This window comes from Cucurbita pepo, chromosome 8 (genome assembly GCF_057944985.1).
Source record: "Cucurbita pepo subsp. pepo isolate OVF chromosome 8, ASM5794498v1, whole genome shotgun sequence".
NCBI classification, from domain to species: Eukaryota; Viridiplantae; Streptophyta; class Magnoliopsida; order Cucurbitales; family Cucurbitaceae; genus Cucurbita; species Cucurbita pepo.
The window spans coordinates 2328209-2353133 of record NC_141805.1 but is presented as its reverse complement, the minus strand read 5'-3'; the positions used below and the strand labels follow the sequence as shown (position 1 = coordinate 2353133).

Genomic DNA, 24925 nt, shown 5'->3' with positions numbered 1-24925 from the left:
AATATTGGATAAAATTTTGAATTTTGCCTCAAAAAAAACACAAAATTGGAATTTATTAATCCATTAATCATTTTTTTAACTATGATTAGATATTTAATCTAACATTTTATTTAAATATTGTAGTTGTTGAATTATGTTTTTTTTTAAATAAAAACTTGTAGTTTTATTGGACCCTTTTTCTTCCTTTTATATATTTAAAATTTTAACTTATAAATACTTTATTTTCGCCAATAATTTTGTTTATTTATTATTCTTTTTTTAAACATTCTAAAAATTAAAAAAAAAATAATTTAATTTAGAATTTAAATGTATTTTAAATAAAAGTTGAATATTTACTAAAAAAGAAAACAATTATAATTTTAAAATACATTAAAAAAAACAAAATAATTATAAAAAGGGCTTTTAAATTAATAATAATATGTATTTAAACCTTTAAAAGGATGCAAAACACACTTTAGATTAAAAAAAAATAGTGCAAATAATGTTGATAAAATAATTTTAATATATAATAATTTAATATCTGGAATTTTAAACCATAAAAATTACGTAACAATTTATTTATATACTTTAAAATTGGTAGATGGATTAAAAGTGTTGGAAATAAATATAAAATAGAGAATTAAATTAATTTTCTTGTGAAAATAATTAGAATATTAAAAAGTGATAAAAAATAAATAAATAAAATTTGTAAAATGGAGAGAGAGAGAGAGAGAGAGAGAGAGAGAGAGAGGGGCGAGGCTTGAAAAAAGGGAACAAAGAAGAAGCTAAAAATAGGGGAAAAATTCTTCACCGTTCAAGTGAGTCTCAAACGGATTCAGCCTCTCCCTCCTTCCACACTTCGATCACAAAATCCAACGTCCTCGATTGCTTCTTCCACACTTACGGATCGCCGATTTTCATGCTCTAAGTGCTTTTGGAATCTGTTGCATTGAAATTTGACGCGATGAAGCGTTTCTGATTGAATATTATAACCAGAAAAACAGGAACAGATAGAATCGATATATATAAATGGCGTCTTTGAGCCCGAGGAAGACGCTTACGAATTCACCGTCTTCTTCAGGACGACCACCACAGGCGGTGAAGGTTTCTCGCCGGACGTCAAGTGGACGATTCGTAAGTCTATCTCGCGACGACGATTTAGACATGTCAGGCGACTATTCCGGTCAGACTGATTACATAAACTACACCGTTTTAATGCCTCCGACGCCTGATAATCAGCCAGGCGGAGGAACAGGTTCAGATTCCAAATCGGACGGTACTGCTACGACTCGATTCGGATCTGAGGCTCGAGGATTGATTAGGCGAGTCGGAGATTCGGATCCGAACGGCGGAGGCGGCGATGGTGATGCCGCGAAAGATAGGAGAATGTCGGTGATGAAATCGTCGAACAATAAATCGATGCTGTTGCGAAGCCAAACGTCTGATTTCGATCACAACCGCTGGTTGTTCGAAACAAAAGGAAGATACGGAATCGGAAATGCGTACTGGCAGGATGGAGAACAGGATCAAGGCTATGTTTCGGAAGGGATGAGCATGGCGGATTTCATGGACAATCCATGGAGGCCGCTCACGAGGAAAGTTAAAGTCCCGCCAGCTATTCTGAGCCCCTACAGGTACCAAATCATTACTATGCTTCATTCCTTACCAATTTCAATAACTTTACCATTACACACAATATCAATTAATGACTGGGAGGTTGTTCGAGGGCTCCATAGATCTCAGGAGAGGTTCTATGATGTATTTTATTCAAGAGGAGGATTGTTGAGGATTGTTGGGAGGGAGTTCTGAACAAATGGTGTATTTTATTCGAAGGGACGAGTCTCCATTAATGAATGGGAGGCTGTTCGAGGGCTCCATAGACTTCAGGAGAGGCTCTATGATGTACTTTATTGAAGTGGAGGAAAAGATAATGAGAATACATCTACATGGGTACTGAAGTCCTAAAAATAAATCAAAAGTAATGACAGTTTATGCTCAAAATTGACAATATCATACTACTTTAGAGCGGATTTCTAAATTTAATTTATAGGATCATTAAAATTTCATAATATTTATATATTATTAGTTGCAGATTTTTAATTTTTAATTTTTCATTTTTATTTATAATGTAATAATTATTTGTTTGAAATTAGGCTCTTGGTGTTCATTCGAATGGTAGTATTGGCGTTCTTTCTTGCATGGCGAATCCGAAACCCAAACCCTGACGCAGTGTGGCTATGGGGAATGTCTATTGTTTGTGAGGTGTGGTTTGCTTTCTCATGGCTTTTGGATATTCTTCCAAAGCTCAACCCTATAAACCGAGCCACCGACCTCGCTGCGCTTCGAGAAAAGTTCGATAAGCCGACTCCGACCAACCCGTCTGGGCGGTCCGACCTTCCCGGAGTTGACGTGTTTGTGTCAACCGCCGACCCGGAGAAAGAACCGCCGCTCGTCACGGCTAACACTATTCTCTCAATCTTGGCCGTTGATTACCCTGTGGAAAAGCTGTCGTGCTACATTTCGGACGATGGTGGCGCCATACTTTCGTTTGAAGCCATGGCGGAGGCTGTTAGGTTTGCGGAGGTTCTGTTTCCTAATTTGAAATGAATTGCATGCTATCGTTTTCTTTATTGGTCTTTAATCTAGAATTTATGGCGAGTGGATTTAGAAATTATTTTAGAATATATAAAAATTAGTTTAAATCTAGTTAAGTTTTAGAGATAGTATAACTACCTAAGCTCACCACTAGCCGGTATTGTCTATTTCGGCCCATTATGTATCGCCGTCAACTTCACCGGTTTTAACATGTTTCTGTTAGAGAGAGGTTTTCACGTTCTTATAAGAACTGTTCCGTTCTCTTCTTCAGCTAATGTGGGATCTAACAATCCACTCCTTAGTGTCAGTGTACACACTACCTAGTGTCGGGCTCTGATACCATTGTTAGATTCCACATTGGTTGGAGAGGAGAATAAAACATTCTTTATGAGGGGTGAAAACCTCTCACTAACAGACGCGTAAAACCATGGGCCTGAAGGCAATACGTAACGGGTCTCCCTAACAGACGCGTAAAACAATGGGCCTGAAGGCAATACGTAACGGGTCTCCCTAACAGACGCGTAAAACCATGGGCCTGAAGGCAATACGTAACGGGTCTCCCTAACAGACGCGTAAAACCATGGGCCTGAAGGCAATACGTAACGGGTCTCCCTAACAGACGCGTAAAACCATGGACTTGAAGGCAATACGTAACGAGTCGAAGCAGACAATATCGATTTGACTATTATTTTTTGGTTGAATTAAATGATTAAAGAGTAGTTTTAGGGATTTTGATGAGAAATGGGTATGATTTTGATGAGGAACAGGTATGGGTACCGTTTTGCCGAAAGCACAACATAGAACCCAGAAATCCAGACAGTTACTTCAACATAAAAACGGATCCAACCAAGAACAAGAAGCGGCGGGATTTTGTGAAGGACCGCCGGTGGATAAAGAGAGAGTACGACGAGTTTAAGGTCAGAATCAACGGGCTACCGGAAGGCATTAAAAAGAGGAGTGATATGTACAACTCCAGGGAGGAGGCCAAGGAGAAAAAACTGGCTCGAGATAAGAACGGCGGCGAGACACCGGCCGAGCCGGTCAAGGTCACCAAGGCCACCTGGATGGCCGACGGCACCCACTGGCCTGGAACTTGGCTTAATGCAACCGCCGACCACTCCAAGGGCGACCACGCTGGCATTTTGCAGGTTCTTAATTTTTATAATAAAATAATAATAATAAGTAATGAGTTTGAAATATAATAATTTATAAAGACTGAATAAATATTTTTGGAGTTTTCAAAATCAAAATCAAAATCAAAGTAAAATTTAAAATTTTATATTTACCTTTATCACAATTTCATTCAAAATTTTATTTAAAAAATGTATATGTAATTATAAAATTAATTTATGTTTTTCTTGAAATTGCACAGGTAATGACAAAGGTACCAGAAAACGACCCAGTTATGGGGGGTCCAGATGAGAACAAATTGGACTTCACAGGAATTGACATAAGAATTCCAATGTTTGCATACGTGTCACGTGAGAAACGGCCTGGTTATGACCACAACAAGAAGGCTGGAGCCATGAATGCCATGGTTCGAGCCTCGGCAGTGCTATCAAATGGGCCTTTTATTCTCAATTTGGATTGTGACCATTATTTCTACAACTGTCAAGCTGTAAGAGAGGGAATGTGCTTCATGATGGATCGTGGTGGCGATAGGATTTGCTACATTCAATTCCCTCAGAGATTTGAAGGCATCGATCCCTCTGATCGTTATGCCAACCACAACACTGTCTTCTTTGATGGTAAGCCTTCATTCATTCTATGAAGAATTTTAAAACCCTAAACTCTAAACTCTTAAAAAGTGTTTTTGAAATAAGAGTTTCTGAAATGCTTTACTAGCGACCATCCAAAAATTTAATTTCCAGCATTTTTCGAAACTTTTGAGCAAAAATGTGTGTTTGTGAGATCCTACCTCGGTTGGGAAAGGAGAACGAAACATTTTTTTTATAAAGGTGTGGAACAATCTCCCTAGTAGACAAGTTTTAAAAACTTTGAGGTGAAACCCAAAAGGAAAAATCCAAAGAGGACAATATCTACTAATGATGGATTTGAGCTGTTACAAATAGTATCAGAGCTCAGACGATGTGCCGGCGAGGAGGTTGAATCCCGAAAGAGGATAGACACGAGGTGGTGTGCCAACAAGGACGCTGAGCCTTGAAGAGGGTGGACTGAGGAATCCTACGTTGATTGGAGAAGGGAATGAGTGCCAGACACGAGGTGGTGTGCCAACAAGGACGCTGAGCCTTGAAGAGGGTGGACTGAGGAATCCTACGTTGATTGGAGAAGGGAATGAGTGCCAGTAAGGACGCTGGGTCTCCAAGGGGGTGGATTGTGAGATCCCACGTCGATTGGGGAGGAAAACAAAACATTCTTAAGGATATGGAAACCTCTTCCCGTTTTAAAAACCTTAAAGTGAAGTCCGAAAACAAAAGTCCAAAAAAGACAATATCTGCTAGTTGGTTACTCCTTTACTTTGGTTTTCTTTGGTTTTCTTGCTAATTGAGCACTAAACAGGAAATATGAGGGCATTGGACGGTCTTCAAGGCCCAGTGTATGTGGGAACTGGTTGCATGTTCAGGCGATATGCACTGTATGGCTTCAACCCACCGAGAGCAAACGAATACACAGGCATGTTTGGGCAAGTCAAATCCGCAGCCAGAACTAATTATCAACCTCAGTCTGAGGAAGATGATTCTGACTCTCACCCTTTGACGGATCACCCTGACTTGGACCTCCCTAAGAAGTTTGGAAGCTCTACCATATTTACAGACTCCATCCCTGTAGCCGAGTTCCAAGGCCGCCCCCTCGCCGATCACGTTTCTGTCAAGAACGGTCGACCCCCTGGTACCCTGCTCATGCCTCGTCCACCTCTTGATGCCCAAACTGTAGCTGAAGCAGTTGCTGTTATCTCATGTTGGTAAGACTGCAATGCCATATTCTAATTAGTGACAAGTCATGAGATTATATATATACATATGTATAAATATACCGATATCAATATCGATATAGATATAGATCTAACAACTAGTTTTTTGGGAGTGCAGGTACGAGGACAAGACCGAATGGGGCGAAAGAATTGGGTGGATTTACGGGTCAGTGACAGAGGATGTGGTGACTGGTTACCGAATGCACAATCGAGGGTGGCGGTCAGTTTATTGTATCACCAAGCGCGATGCCTTTCGGGGCACTGCACCAATCAACCTCACGGATCGTCTTCACCAAGTGCTTCGATGGGCTACCGGCTCAGTCGAAATCTTCTTCTCTAAAAACAATGCTTTTCTAGGAAGCAAACGCCTGAAATTCCTTCAACGTGTAGCCTATCTAAACGTTGGCATTTACCCATTCACTTCCCTTTTCTTGGTCGTCTACTGCTTTCTCCCAGCACTTTCCCTCTTCTCAGGACACTTCATAGTACAAGGCTTAAACGTTGCATTTCTCAGCTATCTTCTCATCATCACTGTTTGCCTTTGCCTTCTATCCCTCCTTGAAGTAAAATGGTCAGGCATTGCCTTAGAAGAATGGTGGAGAAATGAACAATTTTGGGTCATTGGTGGAACCAGTGCCCATCTTGCTGCAGTTATTCAAGGACTTCTTAAAGTCGTAGCTGGGATTGAAATCTCCTTCACTCTTACGTCGAAATCAGCTGGAGACGACGAAGACGACATTTACGCCGATCTTTACCTCGTCAAATGGACGAGTCTCTTTATAATGCCGCTTACAATTATAATTGTCAACATCATTGCAGTTGTAATTGGCTTCTCAAGGACTGTTTACAGTGTGATTCCTCAATGGAGCAAGCTGTTTGGTGGTCTGTTCTTTAGCTTTTGGGTGCTGGCTCATATGTACCCATTTGCCAAAGGGTTGATGGGCAGAAGAGGAAGGCTCCCAACCATTGTGTATGTCTGGTCAGGGCTGCTTTCAATCACTGTTTCTTTGCTATGGATTTCTGTCAGTCCACCTGACAGTGCTACTGATGGAACCAATTAGGTATGATCTTCTTTCATTCAATTTTAATCAATCGGGATGTCAAGAAGCTCATAACCATGGTTCGCCCCTTCTAATTCATGAGGGTTTTTCCAGACCCAGGGGATTGAATCAAATCATAGTACAAAAAGCTATTAGGATTGTGTTTATTTGATTTGTTTGTGTGTTTGTTTGTTTCTCCTTTTAATATTCTTCCACATTCTTCCCACATTCTTCTAGTATTATCCAGTAATACTACAAGACAAGTGATGACAAAGGTACAATTGTATTATGTACATTAGTGTACTGGTTTAGCTGGAGCTTTTGTATCCATAGATGTTTTGATCTATGATGTAAATTTTTTCGAAGATACGTTTTAGATCCAGACATGAAAAATTATTACTCGAATGTGCTCGAGGGAGCAAATACTAGAGTCTTCTCTTATCGACTTTAGGTTTGTACTCACATTTTGTTATATTCTAAAGGATGTGTATCATTTTTTTGTCCGAATATCTAATGGCTCCAAAAACTATTCTCCTACGTTTAAAGTATCGATTTAGGACCTTTTTGGAATAACTTTGTAAGTGCTTTAAAAACACGAGTGTTGTTTTTAAGTACTTGAAAAGTTATTTCAAACCGGTGCTTATTCCCAGAGAAATATGTCAAAAAGGAATGAAAGGATCAATTGAAGCTAACTATCATAGTAAAAGCAGAGGATATGTACCAATTCAAGGAATCTAAGCACTTAACTAGGAAACCTGCAGGATATAGTAATTGATATATAAAAGTAAACATATGAACATTTATGCAAAAACTGATACCAGAAAATAGCCTCTCGACTTAAGTGGAGCAAGTAATTCGTCATAGCAGAAACTCGCGAACCCGAACCGGTCTCTTTATTGCATTCGTAAAACCCTACACATGAAAAACGCATGGCAGCAACAGTTGAAGATAGAATGAAAATTTCAAAAACTTCCATCCAAAGGAATATTTATAAAGTATATTTGCTTAAACAATGCTCTCAACTTGAAATGAATGACCAAATTTCCAGATATCACTGGGAATATTATCATACTTGGGCAATAATTGTTACCTCATTAAATTTAAACAGAAACGGACGTAGATCTCTCTCCAATGTAATTTCCTTCTTGTCGATGGAATCAGTGTTTTGGGAGCCTTTACCACCTGATTTTCGAAACCTAATTTCAAAAACTAAACAGGTTAAGATCATGATAGACAGCCAAGAACTTCTATGAAACATAAACGTAATACTACTACAAAATAAGTTAAAATATTATTTTGGTCCCGATCCTTTAGAACGTGTTCTGTTTTAGTCCATGTATTTTCAAATGTCAAAATTCAGTATCATTGCTTTCAAAAAATCTTAATTTAGTCCCTACTACTAGTCTATGGTGGACGTTTCCAAAAAAAAGTTAGTCTCTATTAGTCTTCCGTTCTAAACGTAAGCATATAATGTGTTTTCTTGTATGAAAATTATTCTTATTTTATCAATTTCGACAAAAATTAACTTCAAGCTACGATCAAAAGTAATTTTAAGATTTATGTAGAGTCAGAAACTGAATTTAGATATCTAAAAGTACATGGACCAAAATAGAAAAAGTATCCGATGAGATCAAAATCATATTCTAACCTCTATATATCACAAACAATTATAAGCGAATTTACATGCATGAATTAGGAAAAGAAATTGGAAGTTACAAAAGCATGAATTAAGTTTTCTTTGAAACATAACTTAGAAGATTTGAAGAAGAAACAGAAGACATTGATATACCTGTCAAAGAAACTTGAGGAACCCAAAGCGGATTTTTTCTGGGCTCCTGAGGTCTTTGTACTAACACTTGGAGCAGAATTCCCATTGGAAGCTGAAGTTGGGTGACTTGGACGGTGCTGTGCCGAATAAGATTTTCGGTCGTCTACCTTGTTTTTAGCCGATAAGGCTGAAGGATCAGTTTTCATGAGCCCACCTCTTAAAGGTTTGTCCATGGAGCCTTCGTGGTTTACTTTCTTGGCATCTGATATATGCTCCAATTTGCCATAGCTCCCTTGGAAAATTTTTTGATTCTCAACCTATGCAGGCAATAGATCAGTTTCAAAATGCTGATCACTAGGGACAAAGTTTTATGATGAAAACTTATACAAGAATTTCAAAAAAGAATCTTGGACTTGAAAGAAACTATTGAAGAAAATGCTTTTGAGTTATATTTGCTGGTTAAAATAACTAAACAGTCCTAGTTTTGCAGGTTTTTCTTTTTTATAAGAAACCTTAATGAAAAAAATACAAGGGGATTCAAAAATCAAGCTCTAAAAAAAGGAGTCATTACTAGCTGCGAAAAGGGAATCCAATCCAAAAGAACGAGGAAATAACGCGGAGGCTACTAAATGAAACCTCTTGTTGGAAAGAAAGTAAAGACGAGGAAATACCACGCATAAAAGCTTATCTCCCACCCAAAGGTCCTACCAAAAAGAAACTTTCGAACCATCCCCAATAGAGCATCAGACGAATATCTCCGGTAGTTAGTCTATTTCCATTATTCGGCCGGTGGGAGCGAAAAGTTTGAGATAAGCTTCATTGTTGAGATGGAAACAGTCCGGATCCACCAGGACAAACTGAGAAAAGGAAGGAAGCAAGAAGAGGGAACTTTCCAAAGATTTTTGTTAAGGCCTTAGGGCTCTCCACTCGAGGTCCACTCAAACGGGTGAGGGCCATATCTACCACTCTATACCTTAGAGTGTCAAATTCTATGAAGAAACGCCACAAACAATTCGCCAAAAGGGCCTCATTGCATAACCTCATGCTCCCTCTACCAAAGCCTCTAAGCTCAACAAGTTTTGTCGCCAACTCCCACTTAACCAAATGAGAACCACCCCCCTCCAGCAAGAAGTTCCTAATCAAGCTCTCAAACCTCTTACTCACTGAAACCGAGATCCTATAAACTGACAAGAAAAAACCTAGGAATGTCACTAGGAATCCATTTCCAAGTAAATTGTCAATGTATGAAGGAAACACTGCTGAAAAAATAAAGAAATATGTACATTAAAGTATAATATACTATTTTAAACAATATAATCAGGTTAGTAAATGTAAGGGAGAAAGTCAAAGATAGTAAAATTTTCAGTGAACAATTCTGAATACATCGAATAAATTATCTTACCTCATGAATCAACAATTGCTTCATGGGTAATGGAAGTACATTATGACAGCTTTCATAGCCCTGAATGGTGGAAACAAAAAAACTTAGACCAAGAGCCATAGAGTAACATTAAAACAAGCCACCAAGAGCATGACAACAACTCAAACCTTAAAACAAACAAAACCATCTATGGGTGGATCCAAAGCAAGAACTGAACCATCTAAAGTTGCTTCATGTCTGGTGTTATTGAGACGGGGATCAGATTTTATTTGCTTATACGAGATAGCATAAGACACCATGACGCTAACCAACTGAGTGAGGTTATCTTTCTCTTTTTCCGATAGCAGGTGCATGGCCATCTGTAAAAGTGGGTCACATGTTACCCGAAAGTAATAGCAATGAAGAAAAACATAAAGTACTATCAAAAGTTAAAAGATAGAATTGTTATGTACTTATTTTATTGATATGAAAAATATATAATAACATTATTTAAACAAAAAAAATTAAAGTTATTGTTGTTTTCTAATTGTTTGCTCTCATGTGGAATTTGTTATTTTTAGCATTAGTCTCCTTCAATTACTTCACCGAAAAGTTGTCTATTGTTTCAAAAAGAATACTAAAGAAAAAAAATTTCAAAAAGAACATCCTAAGAGGAACAAATACAAGATCCTCAGTAAAGGCTACAGAAATCAGCACAAAAGGAATGGAAAAGGTTCCAATTTGTCAGCAAAATCATTGGAATATTTTGTTGTAGAAGAAATAGAATGCCAATGTTGAGAAAAAGGAAAAACAAACATAGTTGGGCAGAAAATATAGACTGTGGAGACAAAAAAATTGTCAGCAATTACCGGTCGAAGAGTTCGGGGTGATATAATATGCAATAAAGGAGAAACCAAGTCTTCCACCAATGTCTTAGAGTTTATGTGCCTTGAAATAATTGGAGGAACTTTGCAAAGCCAAGACCTCAAATTGTCCGTCTTTTCCAATAACAATGCCCGACATCTGAGAGAACATGAAGTTTAACCACCGTTACTTTGAAAGAACAAAGTATCTTACATTTGAATCATTATTAAGTAGACTCAAGGATACCTTTGGTTAGATTTTGGCCATTCAATATTCGGTCTTTGAACTTGGGCCACCAGCCGATGTACGGTAATTATACAAGAAGGTCGATAAACTATAATGATTTAGAATGAAAAAAGAAAAAGAAGTTAAGACAAATAATTTAAACGGCTAAAATTTTGCGTTTACATTAAAATTTTTAAAAAAATTGATAGATGCTGAAAGTTTTTCACCATTAAGGTTCATATGATGTGTCTGCATAGCATAGTGGCCCATAAGATCTGAAATTCCAAGCATTTCAAGGCATTTGACCTTAAATAACATTGCTTTTGTCAGAAATCATCTTGGTAGTTGCAGAAAAATAGGAAGAAAAGTTTTTTTAAAAAAAAAAACTAAATGTGAGGAACTTCTTAACTTACAGTCTTTTGCATCACTGGATCATGATAATTAAGTTGCAAAATATTTTCATGAATCCCATCCAAAATCAAATCATAGTCACCACTGCATATTCAGGGGCAAAAAATTAGAACATGCTCTAAACATGGCATCGAAATAACAGGGTGAAAGAATTTCAATACTCACCGATACGATAAAAGCGAGTACAAATGTTCCATTTTATCACACGCGTTCCTGAATTTACCGCCTGATCTACTCTGAAGCTTCATTTTTCTTGTATAAAAAATCTAAACAAGATAAATACTGTCAAGTATAGTACAAACAGTGAATGAAATAAAGAGGCCATTGCCCAAAACAAAATATGGGATCATTTGTTGGCCATTACCTCTTTCCAAACGTCAAAGACACTTTTAGACATATCCTTTTGTCCAACCACTTGAGAACCAATCTCCCCCTAATGTCATAAAGACATAAAAAGACAAACCATAAATACAATGGCCATAAATTCATCCGGCCAAAGTTGAAATTTTTTGCTGAATAATAGAATCTTATTAACCAGAATGTATATAGGAGGACCAACTAGTAAAGCCTTTTAGATTTGATCACAGATAAAGGCATACAGAGACATTTAAAGGAAAAAAAAACAATAGAATTCTACTGCAAGACCAACAATCTAGTCTTAATCTTCGACCTGCCCTAAAAATGGAAACTCGTCAAATTGAAGCACTGAACTCAACCTCGTCTCAATTAAACAAGAGGAACAAGCCACGAGAATCATACTGAAGTCTAATTGGATAAATGGCTGTTTGATTTTCCCCAAGAATTGAAGATTACTTTGATCCTATCTTGCTATGTAATGGTCATCATTTTCGCTGAAACATCGCTATGTAATGGTTAACATCTACAAGAAAAATTCTACCCCTATTCATAATTTCCAACTCAGCCATGCAAAAGATTGCAACTCAGATTGAACCATCAGACTCAACCTTAGCTCGTAAAAATAACAACCCATAAGGGAGGATCATGAAGAAGTCTTGCTGCATAAGGTTAAAAAAGAGCAATCCATAACAGAGAATAATCTTGTTGGATTAAGAGTTAAAAAGAACAATCCATAATGGAAGACGAAATATAAATATCTTACAGCCGAAAGGGTTTCTTTCTTCTTGTAGAGAAACTGAAGAGTGTTAAGGCAAGAGCGAATGTCACATTCTGTAAAATAACAAAGAACACGAAAGATGAATAAAATGGTTGGAAAGCTGATTTTTTAAAAACAAAATGTATTTCACCTGTATACTGTGCGAGGGCAGATAACGCCGCAGAATTTGCTCTCATTCCCTCTTGGTTACATATGTACTTGAGTCTAAAATAACAAAGTTTAACAAATGAACAAAAAACTGCGCAACTATAATAAGAATGTCTCGATAATAAAGGCAAAGGAAATATCATAGCAAGGGTGTGATAAGGTTTCAAAAGACGAGATTTCTTACAGACAAAAATTTGTGTGAAGGGTTAAAAATCGATGGCATAACACAATTATCAAATAGAAAAAAAATTACAAGATGAAATGATTTGCACACCACAGCTCAAAAACCAGTAACCACCATCTAAGTAAACTATTATGAAAAATAAAGATGGCAGGCATTTGAAATTTTTAAACAATTAAATACTTCACATTGTTGTTAAATAATAAATTGGGTAGATTTACTCATGATAAAAAAAATTAAAACCAAGCCTGTTTGAATACTTTAATCCAATATTATTATTAGAGAATCACATCTGGCGATATAGAATAATTAGGAAATTAATATACCTGCTGACTATACGATTAACTGTTGGCTGAACAAATACATGAACCCTGAAATAAAGGAGTGGTTAATCCATACTGTTAAAATGCGTAGAGTAGGAAAAAGAAAAGGATAGATAAACAGATAAAGGTAGAAGAACATTATCAATCACTTAAAGGCTATGAATACTATGCCTCCTTTCTTTTTCTTTAATAGGAAAATTTCAATCACCAGGTCATAAAATCTTAAATGTACGTTGTAAGAATTTTGTAAGTGTCAATCTAGGCATAAATAACAACCTTTTTTATTATATAGGTAAGCAAAATAAATAAATAGATGGATTATAAATCTCAGTCTCACTAATCCAGGCATGAATGAACAGGAAAGTCCTAATTCTGTACATTTGAACGCTATAAACAAAGACGGGACATCAAGATTGCAACTTCTAAATCCATCAAAGAAAAATTACTCCTTTACATAAAAATATAATGCCATTTGCCCACTTATGCATTCTCTCACCAACAATCCGACAAATAAATCAGTACATTTCATGTTTAAGTTAGGTGAAGATGACAAAGATAACAAAATCGTACCAGTATTATTTGTAAACACAGATGCCTTTTAAGGCTAAAAAATTACATTGAAGGGCTTACTTTGCCATCAAACGTAATGATCTCAAGGCGGGTGCATATAGGTCGTTGCATATACATATTACCTGTACATTAACATTTAAGTATATGATTAAACAGAATTACATGTTAAGGGGAGGGAAGGGGCAATAGAAAGAACAACTGTGTCTCACAGGTCTAGATAAAGAAGCGCCTCTTCGCCCTTTTTGGGAGGATCTCTTTCCTAACTGGTCTTTAGAACCATTTTCCTTCTCGGCCTTTTTATCAGCAGAGACCTGTATAAAAATAGATGTAGTGGTAATATATAAGAAGATTATTCATTCAAAGTGACTTGGAAAAATCAGTGCCTTTATATTGTGAGTACAAGCTCATTGCATGTTAAGGTTAATACACAAACTCTAAGTGCACAGCAAATAGGTTTCAAAAAAGAGACTCTTTATCGAGCATTTTAAGTTCAAAATTATTTTAGCAACCTATCTTTGATATCAAACAATACTGGAGAAAATAATTCATCTTCATACAACTTAAGGTATAAGTTTATATAAACGAGTATAGCTGAGTGATAGAAAATTGAAAAGGAAACTTATGACCGATCTCCTAGAAGCTAATTAACTACAAAAAGAAATATAGTACAGATACAATAATGCTAGTAATGATAATAGTATGAAATTACAACAAAAAGGGAAGGAAGATCAAGCCCAAGCCAAGGAGGCTACCAAAGTCTCTTCCAAATGGTATAAAGAGAATTTAAATTAAAAATGGGGATAAAATTGACACAAAGCAAGAGCTACAAAGTGACATAGTCCACAAGCACCCAAGGGACCTTTCTTTGTCAATTGAAGACTTATTTGTTTTTCTCATGCCACAAAAGCCAATCGGAAGTTCTCGGCATCTTAAAATAGCCATAAGATCTTCATCTCTCTTTTAAAAGGGTGGCCATCAAGGAGTGAGGAGAGAAGGTTGTTAACTTGTTGATGATGATGCCAGAGCCGCCTGGGGAAATGGATCAGGTGTTGGAAAGATTACGAACACCCATTTATACAAAGAGCGCCCTCCTAGGGAAATGAAGCAAACAGGAAGCTTCTTTTGGATAAGGTTATGACCATGAGTAGTCACTCCTTTGATAATTTGTTTGATGGATTTGGTTTTTGTTAATGCTCTTTATTGGTGTAAATGTAAATGCCCTTTTACCAATTATGGTCTTTCCCCTCTTCTTTTAAATTGGAGAACTTTCTTGTAGTACACCTATTGGTGGTGGGAGTCTAATAACTCCTTTTCATTTCATTGATCAATGAAATTTTGTTTCTCTTTCAAAAGAATACAGTAATACGTCCACGGACAAGTTTGTAAAAGAAGGATTTTACCTTCTTTGTATACTTTTAATACTTGCATGCCAAAGAAAGTTGAAGAGAGAGGATTTAACTTATCTTCCCTTGTTGACTACGTTCATAAAAGGAGAACAAGTAATAGACCCTGTTTTTGTAGCCCAATTACCATTATTTAAGATAGAGAGGTTCATTCTTGAATTTCACTATACATTAGCTTTCTTCTAAGACCAAGGTCCAGAGTTGAGAGGGTTCCCCAAACCATAGATCGTCCCAACAGTTGGCATTAGCTCCATTTCCAACCACAAACCTAAGTCTTCTTAAAGAGAGGCCTTGGATCAGGGAGAGAGAAGTAGCCTAGCCAAAAATCATGTTGAGTGTATCTGTCTATGCCACTAACACCTCCCTCCATAACAATAAGAAGAAGAAAAAAAAACCTTTAAGCAAGATACTTCATTAGATCTCATTAGTTAGAAAAAATTTAAAAATATATACAGAAAAAGAAAGGAAAAGAGAGAAAGGTAAGACAAAACATACAACCAAAACTGGTTTTAAAAAAACGATCTCAAGGAAATAATACGAAAATATATTTACCATCTTTATAATGACATCCACTGCACCCTTTCCATCACCGAGTGCTCCATCAATTTCATCAATTACCTGCGTCATTTGAATTGATTGTTAGAAACTTCAAATAGAGCAATACCAAACATTATCCTTTTTCTTCTTCAACTTCACTTTACAAATTTGGGTGTCAACATGGGGGCGAAAAAAGGGAAAGACTAAGACTAACCAGACAATTTGGCCTTGCATCACCTAGGACTGAATTCATCTGAATGGCATCAAGAATCTTGGATTCAATTGTTGATGATGTCCGATCATCACTAGCATTGATCTGCATAAAAAGTTCGAACGTAGTTAAAACTAGTAGAAATATTAGAGCAAAACAAGACGAAGTAATAGATTTCATATATCCAAATACATGCATGAAATCACATAAAAAAACACAAATAAGATAAGATAACCCATGAACATTTCATCCAAGACCGAAAAAAATTAAAATAAGAAAGCGTGTGTGCTGATTCCTGTCTCTTTATGACGATAACGTGATATACAAATGACATAAAGTTTTAATTACTAACATATATATTAACAAGTTAACCCTTAGGCCTTAACTAACTAGAAGATGTTGAACCCTTAGGCCTTAACTAACTAGAAGATGTTGCCTTTGCATGTCAGAGATCGGAAAATAATGGTTTGGAGGCTAATCAAATATTTGCAAACAAGAACCAAAAGTATATGCCGACTTGAGAAAGAAACTTATTTGCCTTTGTCTGCACTTAAAAAAACAACAAACCTCCACCACATGATAGCCACAGTGTTTGGCAGCTACATGAGCTAGTGTAGTTTTTCCAAGTCCTGGGGGCCCACAGAGTAAGAGGATCTGCAGTAGTAACAATATTATTTTCTCTCAATTCACAATAAAATTGCAATATGAACCATCCCTTAAAACGTGTGAGGTAGGGATGAACCAACAATAACAATGGCTTTCGAAATCCTTAGCTTGTACAGGAAGATAAAAAATTACAATGGATGATATTTTAAACATGCAACGAAATGGAGGTGTAAACTACACAACTTAAATAATTATGATTTATTATATAAGCTATGAGTTTCTGTTTCCTTGCTCAGACATGAAGAGTCTCCTGAGCATCTAATTAGAGAAGAAAATGGAGGTACGGAGAGATGCAGCGCTAAATAGAGAAAATAAGGAGAGAGAAACTTCAAAATAAATTGAAAAATATAGGATCAATTAATAAAGCTGAAAACCAGTTAACCTTCCTTGTTGCTTTCTATTTAAGCAATTGGAAAGCGGGGGAAAATTGAACTACACTTGTCGGGCTTCTTGAATATCATCAAGTAGTAGCTTCAAATCATAGCACAAATCAAGACATTGATGATTTTTGGTTTAAAAATCCAACCTTCGAAATTTCAAACCAAAACAAAGGGTCTAATTCAGCAACGTTTCAATCATCAACTTTATTTACAATGCATACCTTCTGTTCAGGTGGACTTGGAAGCCTCGTCTTCTTGCTCAATGTGTCCTGACTGCCATTCGCAGTACTATTTTGTTGATCCAAGAAAGTAGAATCTTGAAAATTACCAGACCTCCGTCCTTGAAATTTATTCTTCCTAGTAAAACTCGAGCCAGAGAGCCTATGGTGCTGAGCAATGGCAGTGTGCCGCCTTAAAGAAGATAAAACTTCCTCTGATGTAGTCCTAATTTCAGATCCAAAAACACAGGAATCCCATTGTTTTAGCCATAGAAGAACCTGCATACAAGACCAATAGGTAAAGTTATGAATTGAAATAAGAGAAAAGAACTACTAAAAAGATCTAAACTTCAAATAGTTTTCTGCAATACAGAAACAAGAATTCAAATGTTCAAAGACATATTAAAATATAATACGTGCCTCGCGATTTGTTTGTTCATCACTAAGAAGCTCTGTAAAGGAACTAGGAGCATATTTATCCACCCAAAGTCGCTCTTGCACCACTGGTCCTTGAGGGGGACTTGGATCAAGCTGAATATCATAACTAGCCTCCAGGGTCTATAATACAAAAGATTGACTTGTCAGACAAAGGTTAGGATAAACTAGAGAAAATATGGTCACAAAAATGGAAGAAAGTATGATGGTCACTGGTCTAACAGTACTGTAAGCTCAAATTTACCCTTAGATTACCTCCCATACAATTTATACGAGCCAAATTAATCGAAAAAAGTGACGTGATGCATGTAAATACAACGTTTAAGACTTCAACTACCTTTTCACAATTCAACTTTTCAGAGAGTAGAAAATCTCAACTGATGCAAAGAAACAATAAACCCATTTCACTATTAAATTCTTATGAGCAACTTAATTCAACTTACGAACTCTCATACGGTCAATTGTACAATATTTTCACCGAATAGCAATGTGGGGCTACTAAAACTACATAGAAAACAAGTAATGATGGTTAATTTTGATATCTTGAGCGAGCACTAAATCTTTATGAGTTTGCATACCTTGGCCAAAGCCTCCTTCTCCGCTCTTTCCATTAAAACATTGATATTTTCTGGCATTATACCTGGAAAGCAGACATGGATAAATGATTGAAGGACCAAAAACTATGAGGGGAAAGAGATTCTACGTATGGTTATTCAATTGAGTGTCCTTGGTCTTACTTCCACCCCAATGATGAATAAATTAGCCATTTCAAGCTCAATTGTGACCAAATTACTCAAAACTACCAATAAAAAGCTAAAAAAGAGTACCTTCGTGACGCTCTTTCAAGTCCAATTTCTTGGACTCTTCCTTGTCCCCAAATCGGCCTAACTTTGCATAAACCCTCTCGTCACTATCTGGTGCCGTTATCGGCATAAAATCGCCATCGATCTCCGTTACGTACCTGAAAACCGTCTTTTCCTCCACTACCAAACTCGTTTCTTCTTCAACAGTAGAATTCTTCTCCCTGGGCGGGGAATATCGAAGCCAAGCCTCCTCGGTCTCCACCACTGAATTCTCAGTCCTGCTTTTCTTCCCTCCTGAAGGCTCCGCATCATCCGAAACCAACTCCATCGGCGCATCGGCATCGTCCGATCTCAGTCGCTTAAGGCCATTCACTGAGGAAGAATCAGTGACCGAATTCGATGCAATACTGGATAATCTGGGCGAGTTCGATTGCGGAATCGGACTGTCCGATGGCTCTTTTTCCAGTATTTCTTCTTCATCGTCGATTTCGGGCGGTTCAGGTTCCATGTAATCTTCATATAGATGAAAATCTTCTTCGAGAAGCTCGAGCTCGTCCGGAAAAGGAATATCCATATTCCTTTAGCCGTCTTCGGCACACAGTGGTCGATCGTCTACCGGTGACTGGGAAATGAGCTCACTTCTTCGACGCCGGCGGGAGATTGAGTGGAAAATGGATTCTACTTAGATTTATGGCGGGAACCGCTTCAAACGGGCGAAAATACCCGTTTTATGCGGTCGGGTCAGATATGGATTGTGCCCCATCTTTTTCGGTGACCATTTAGGGCTAATTATTTATTTAATTATTTTATTTTAAAAAATGTAAGGGGAATTATTATTATTATTATTATTTTTTTTTTTTTTTTTAAGGTTTGAATCTTAAACCTATTAGTTGCCTTTTATTTTAAAGGATGAATATGAATATTTAATAATTACGAATTAAATGTCTAAAAAATTATAATTTTAAATTCATTTAACCAAAACAATATTGTAACAGCTCGAGTCTACTGCTAGTAGGTATTATCTGTTACACATCGTCGTCAACATTGTGATTTTAAAACGTATCTATTCGAGAGAGGTTTCTACACCCTTATAAGCAAGGTTTCATTATCCTCTCCAACTAACGTGTAATCTCACTATCCATCCCCCCTAGGGGCCCAACGTCCCTGCTGGCACATAGCCTAGTATTTAGCTTCGATACAATTTGTAACAGCTCAAACCCATCGTTAGCAAATATTGTCCGCTTTGATCCACTACATATTATCGTCAGTCTCGTAATTTTAAAATGTGTTTGCTATAGAGAGGTATCTAATGGATTGTGAGATCCCACGTCGGTTAGAAATATGAACAAAACATTTCTTATAAGGCTGTGAAAACTTCTCTTCTAGTGTACCCATTTAAAAACTGGGAATCTATCAGTAATACACGTAATGGGCTAAAGCAGACGGTACCTACCAGTAATGGGCTTTGGCAATTACATACATATTGCATATGAGTGCATTTTTTCGACCCATTATTTATAAACACTCGTCTTATGTTTAACATCTTTTCAAATAGCAACAAAGGTCCATGCACGGTCGACGACATCTACTAAAAAAGTCATGAATAATGGTATAATAATATTTTCCCGTTTCAAACAATAACATAATAATATTTTTCGTTCAAACTATGTTAGAATGTCGTTAAACCTTGTTTCAACCACGATTTTGTATGATTTTAAATTGACTAAGAATCAGCAGATGAGTTGTGGTAAAGGGTAAAATGTCACTCGAACCCAAAGCTAGCTGGTTCTCCCCGAAATGCGTTGAGGCACAGCAGTGATTGGACATCTAAGGGTAAAGCACTGGTTCGATGCAGGCCACAAGAGCGGTACCAAATCGAGGCAAACTCTGAATACTAGATATGATCTCAAAATAACAAGAGTCAAGGTCGGTATTGAGACGATGGAGGATAAGCTTCATCGTCGAGAGGGAAACAGTCCAAATCACCGGCTAAGGCCCCTAAATGACTACTCAGTAATAAAGGAGGTAGGGGTGCAGAGACAGCCCCGAGGTTTAATAGAAATATTACAATATTTCATTACATAATTTTTATTTTCTTATATTTATTTATATATATATATATATATAATATAATGGGTAATCGAATTTCAAAATGAACCGCGGGAGCGTTTATTTTAGGATTTGTTAATTATTTATATATATTTTTCCATACGGTCCCAAACCAACCAACGTTCGTAATGATTCCTTACAGTTGCTAACTACATTTAAAGGTCGATGTGAATTTTGGGGAGCCTCCCGTTTCTCCTCCAATACTTCGAACCCCAAATTTTCCGTCTCGCTCTATATACGCGCGTACTCGAACAAAAAATTTCGAAATAGCAATTATCGGTAAGGAGTTTTTCAGCCTCATTCGATCTGGTTTGATCTTCTCCATTGATCTGAAGCTATTTCTCTCCGTGTCTGTATTGTTTTTGTTTTTTGTTTTTTAACGATTTTTTGGTGGCATTGTATTAATATTATTGGAATCTTGATCCGTGTTGTTGTTGAGTCAGGGTTCTGTCGAAAATGGTGCAACAGACGTTGATCTACAGTTTTGTGGCTCGAGGAACGGTGATCATCGCCGAGTATACAGGTTTCAGCGGAAATTTCACTAGCATCGCCTCTCAATGCCTCCAGAAGCTCCCTGCTTCGAACAATAAGTTCACCTACAATTGCGATGGCCACACCTTCAATTATCTCGTCGAGAATGGATTCAGTACGTTTCGTTTTATCGAATTTATGTTGCATTTTTTTTCTGATCCTGATCTCGTCATGATTCATTCGTTATTTTTGTTGAGCTTTCCCATGCGAGATCCATTTTTGGTTTTACAATGTCGTATGTCATTGTTACAGATCCGTCGATTTTTATCTTACGAAGGTTTGTTCATTAGTGCGTTGGTTTATTATAGCTCATGATATCTCTTGAATCGCATTAGGTTTCGACATTTTGCTTCTCTTGGATTGGTGGACGTTTTCGTTGAGTTCAACGAGAATTGAAGTTTGTTTATAAACATTAATAGGCGGCAATAAATCTACCAAACGATTTGAGGTTTTTTATAAAAAGAATTGAATTCGTGTTTTTGGTTACCTTGAGAGAGAAAGGAGCACGAGATCAATGTGGAAGCAGTAATATCATGCAACATGCGACCGGAGGCACACTGCATTGTTTAGAATCCAGGTTGATCTAACCTGAAAAGAAAAATACCGAATCGGAAATGGAGGTATCAGCTACCAACACGAAGAGCCTGGCATTGCTTTATTCGTTGAATTTTCTGAATTCCTTCCATTTTCCTTTTCTGAATTTGCTTGAATATTTAGCTATGGTTGAGGGTAGTAGCCTGGTAGCTATTTATTTCGTGGATGCATAATCTCCTTTACAGCCAATCTTCAAGTTCTTTCGTGATTCAATTTTCATCCAACTTTCTGTTCCATTTTTCTTGGCACATCATCATTTGTTTTTCTTAATTGTGTTCTTAACATGTCATATTGTAAAAGTTTGTGTGAGAATGTGATTTAACTAACCCAGTTCAAACATGAATCTGCAGCTTACTGTGTGGTTGCTATCGAAGCTGCTGGTAGACAAATTCCTATTGCTTTTCTTGAGCGAGTCAAGGAAGATTTCAACAAGAGATATGGTGGAGGAAAAGCTTCAACTGCCGCTGCCAAGAGTCTGAACAAAGAATTTGGGTACTATTTCCAATGCCCTGTTATTAAATATATATCTAGTGAAAAAATAGTTTGATAGGAATCACGAACTTCCACAATGGTAGGATAGTATCCACTTTAAACATAAGCTCTTATGACTTTGCGTTGGGCTTTTCCAAAAGGCCCCGTACCAATGGAGATATATTCCTTACTTATAAACCCACGATCATTTCCTAGATTAGCGAACGTGGGACTCGCTCCCAACAATCCTCAACAATTCTCCCTTCGAACAAATTACATCATAGAACCTCCCCTGAAGTCTATGTAGCCCTCGAACATAGTTAACATAGACAATAAGATACATAAGATAATGCAACAAACAAAAGAAAGAAAAAAAAATTAAAATTAAAAAATCTAGAGTCTTGCATTCTTAATAGTACCAGGAATTGAAGTTGCATTTTTCCCACGGCTTTCAGACAGCATTGGTAACTGATCTGTTCTTGTTTGTTGTTACAACCTTCAAAACTCATTTATAAACTAATTTCCATAGGTCGAAATTGAAGGATCATATGCAATATTGTGTGGATCATCCTGAAGAGATCAGCAAGCTTGCTAAAGTCAAGGCTCAGGTTTCTGAAGTCAAGGGTGTTATGATGGAAAACATTGAGAAGGTAAACAGGAGCAATAATGTTTTTACCAACATAGTTTCAATCCTGCCAATCAAAACTTTCTCTTAATTTCTTACTTCTGGATGATATTTTGTGGAACTAATTTGTTTTTTTTTCTTTAATGATTTACTTCTGGATGATATTTTAATCTTGAAAGAACTATTTTTCTATCTGTTTGGCAGGTTCTTGACCGTGGTGAGAAAATTGAGCTGTTAGTGGATAAAACTGAGAATCTCCGCTCACAGGTTGGTTTAAAAAAATTTCCTTTTTGAAGTTTATAATTTAAAATTCATACCGCTTGACCATATTATTATTAATTAGTCTCCATCTCTCACGGGCAGTGGCATTCCAGTAAATACCGTTGCCATGTTTAGGGACAACCTCAGAGTTCATGTCCATTGCATTTGTTCATCTGTCATCTTCAAATGCATTGTTTTGAGTATCCATTAAGAAAAGTAACTGATTTGGGAGTAATATTATGTTAAAATCACTTTTATTGCATTTAAAATCATTCCAAAATATGCTTTTAATAATTCAAAAGGTATGAACGTTTCTTGTCTGATCTCTGATCGTGAGTTCCATAAAAATTATCTTTTTAATATTGTAAAATACAATCCCAACGTAAGTCGCAATCAACTCGATGCACTTTATTGGATTCTTAACAAGTTGGAAATATTCCAGATCAATAGAAGCTATTTGATTCTATATCGATTTGTCGATAATATATATCTAAGGTATACTTGGTCGTTTAAAAGTGTTTTTGAAATAATTTTAAATATCGCTGTCGGAATACTTGTTTTTCCATACCTGGATGAAATGTTTGCTCGACATGCATCATAAGTTGATGAATTCAATGGTTGTTTCGATTCAGGCACAGGATTTCAGGACACAAGGAACTAAGATGAAAAGAAAGATGTGGTACCAAAACATGAAGATGAAATTGATCGTGTTCGGAATTGTGTTGGCCTTAATTCTCATAATTATATTGTCCATCTGCCACGGTTTCAACTGTTGAGTTCCCATGTGCGTCGATGCATAATTGGACGATGTCGGTGGTTAGAGGTTAGATTCACGCACCCAACTTTGCAGATCTTTGAATTTGGCGTCTTCAATTCCTTCTTCTACGTTGGTTAGTTGTAACCCCCAATTCCCTTCCCTCTTCTGCTACAATATAATAATAATCATACCCTTTTAAGATGCGGGGAGGAGGCTCTGTAATTTGGACTGCTGTATATCTATATACACACATATATATATATATATATATATATATATATATATGCAATATGCCTTCAATCTTTCAGGTAGATCTCTATGTGGTCCATTGTTGTGGGTCCCTCTGAAATGTAATAGAGACACAAACTTGAAACTTCTTTCAAGTGTTCTTTCCTTGCTAAGCTTTTATATATAATTGTCATTAAGTTTTTTTTTAGCTTTGGGATTCAAATTTCCTCTATATTATATATAACTAATATCGTTTAATTCATAATACTAATTTTCAAAGTATAAAATATCGACTATATATATATATATATATATATATATATATATATATACATGCGACATCTTTTTCCACTGACGTTCGGAAAAACCACTCTTTTTTTTATTGTTCCTTTCCCGGCTCTCTTGGAACGTTCATTCTTTGTAATCAAACTCCTAGAAGTTGAACGCTCGCAAGTTGGGAGAATTGGTTCACATTCATTCTCAGCTAACCAACAGAGTGACTAATACATATATATAATATATACACATACATATATACGTATATACATATAGATACATATATACATACATGTATACATATATATATATATATATAAAGCTATCAAAAGGTGGCCTTTGTCAAAAAAAAAAAACAAAAAACAAAACTTACGTAATGGAAACGACAGGTTCCTGATGTCGGCGATAATGGCCGACAGTCCAAGCCCTAGATCGATAGCCCGACATAAGTAATCCAAACGGGAAAAGGCCTCATCCCAGGTTCGATACGGCCTCAAGCTGATTTTCTTCATATTTTCATTACTTTATTTTTCACTTCTATTGGCATCATTTAGGGGGAAGGGAAAAAAAAAAAAAAAAAGTATAAGTAATTAAAAATAATAATAATGTTATATCTTATAAAATATTTTAAAATTTTGTGTGTTGCTAAATTTTGAAAATTTTTATATTTATTTTTTAAATTTGTAATTGTTCAAAAGAATATAATTGATGAATAAAAACTAAAATATATGCCTAATATTATATATAACTCTCAAATTAATTTAATTATTTGTGTAATTAATTTTACGTACAATTTTTAGGGATAAAAGTTACTTTTTGGAACAAATTTCAAATATAAAAGTGAAAAGTTTTCATAATTGAAAATTTCTCCAAATTTACATAATTTAACT

The 24925-nt window shown here is 36.3% G+C and overlaps 3 protein-coding genes across 4 annotated transcripts; 2 read left to right on the top strand and 1 right to left on the bottom strand.

The window, feature by feature from the left end:
• Window positions 1-809: 809 nt before the first annotated feature.
• On the top strand, window positions 810-7053 carry CSLD1 (cellulose synthase-like D1). Its single transcript, XM_023684620.2, has 6 exons — window positions 810-1613; window positions 2133-2562; window positions 3342-3722; window positions 3947-4322; window positions 5095-5497; window positions 5625-7053. Exons 1-6 carry the CDS (start codon window positions 1009-1011, stop codon window positions 6565-6567), a joined length of 3138 nt encoding a protein of 1045 aa, XP_023540388.2. The 5' UTR covers window positions 810-1008; the 3' UTR covers window positions 6568-7053.
• Window positions 5364-18883, bottom strand: CTF18 (P-loop containing nucleoside triphosphate hydrolases superfamily protein). Of its 2 annotated transcripts, XM_023684622.2 has the most exons (24): window positions 18208-18883; window positions 17959-18020; window positions 17366-17503; window positions 16949-17224; window positions 16249-16335; window positions 15685-15786; window positions 15486-15551; window positions 13740-13841; window positions 13591-13652; window positions 12964-13008; window positions 12440-12513; window positions 12295-12362; window positions 11539-11607; window positions 11340-11440; window positions 11177-11258; window positions 10991-11069; window positions 10785-10872; window positions 10544-10697; window positions 9863-10054; window positions 9717-9776; window positions 8336-8631; window positions 7637-7742; window positions 7365-7458; window positions 5364-5503 (listed from the first exon to the last, which is right to left on the bottom strand). In XM_023684622.2, exons 1-23 carry the CDS (start codon window positions 18755-18757, stop codon window positions 7405-7407), a joined length of 2913 nt encoding a protein of 970 aa, XP_023540390.1. In that variant the 5' UTR covers window positions 18758-18883; the 3' UTR covers window positions 5364-5503; window positions 7365-7404. The 2 variants fall into 2 exon arrangements, with proteins under 2 accessions (XP_023540390.1, XP_023540389.1); XM_023684621.2 differs by lacking the exon at window positions 5364-5503 and having other exon boundaries at window positions 7206-7458.
• Window positions 18884-20407: 1524 nt separating this feature from the next.
• Window positions 20408-23967, top strand: LOC111786102 (putative vesicle-associated membrane protein 726). The gene is made up of 6 exons (XM_087125850.1): window positions 20408-20571; window positions 20736-20938; window positions 21768-21909; window positions 22418-22538; window positions 22718-22780; window positions 23407-23967. Exons 2-6 carry the CDS (start codon window positions 20749-20751, stop codon window positions 23548-23550), a joined length of 660 nt encoding a protein of 219 aa, XP_086981976.1. The 5' UTR covers window positions 20408-20571; window positions 20736-20748; the 3' UTR covers window positions 23551-23967.
• The last annotated feature ends 958 nt before the right edge of the window (window positions 23968-24925 follow it).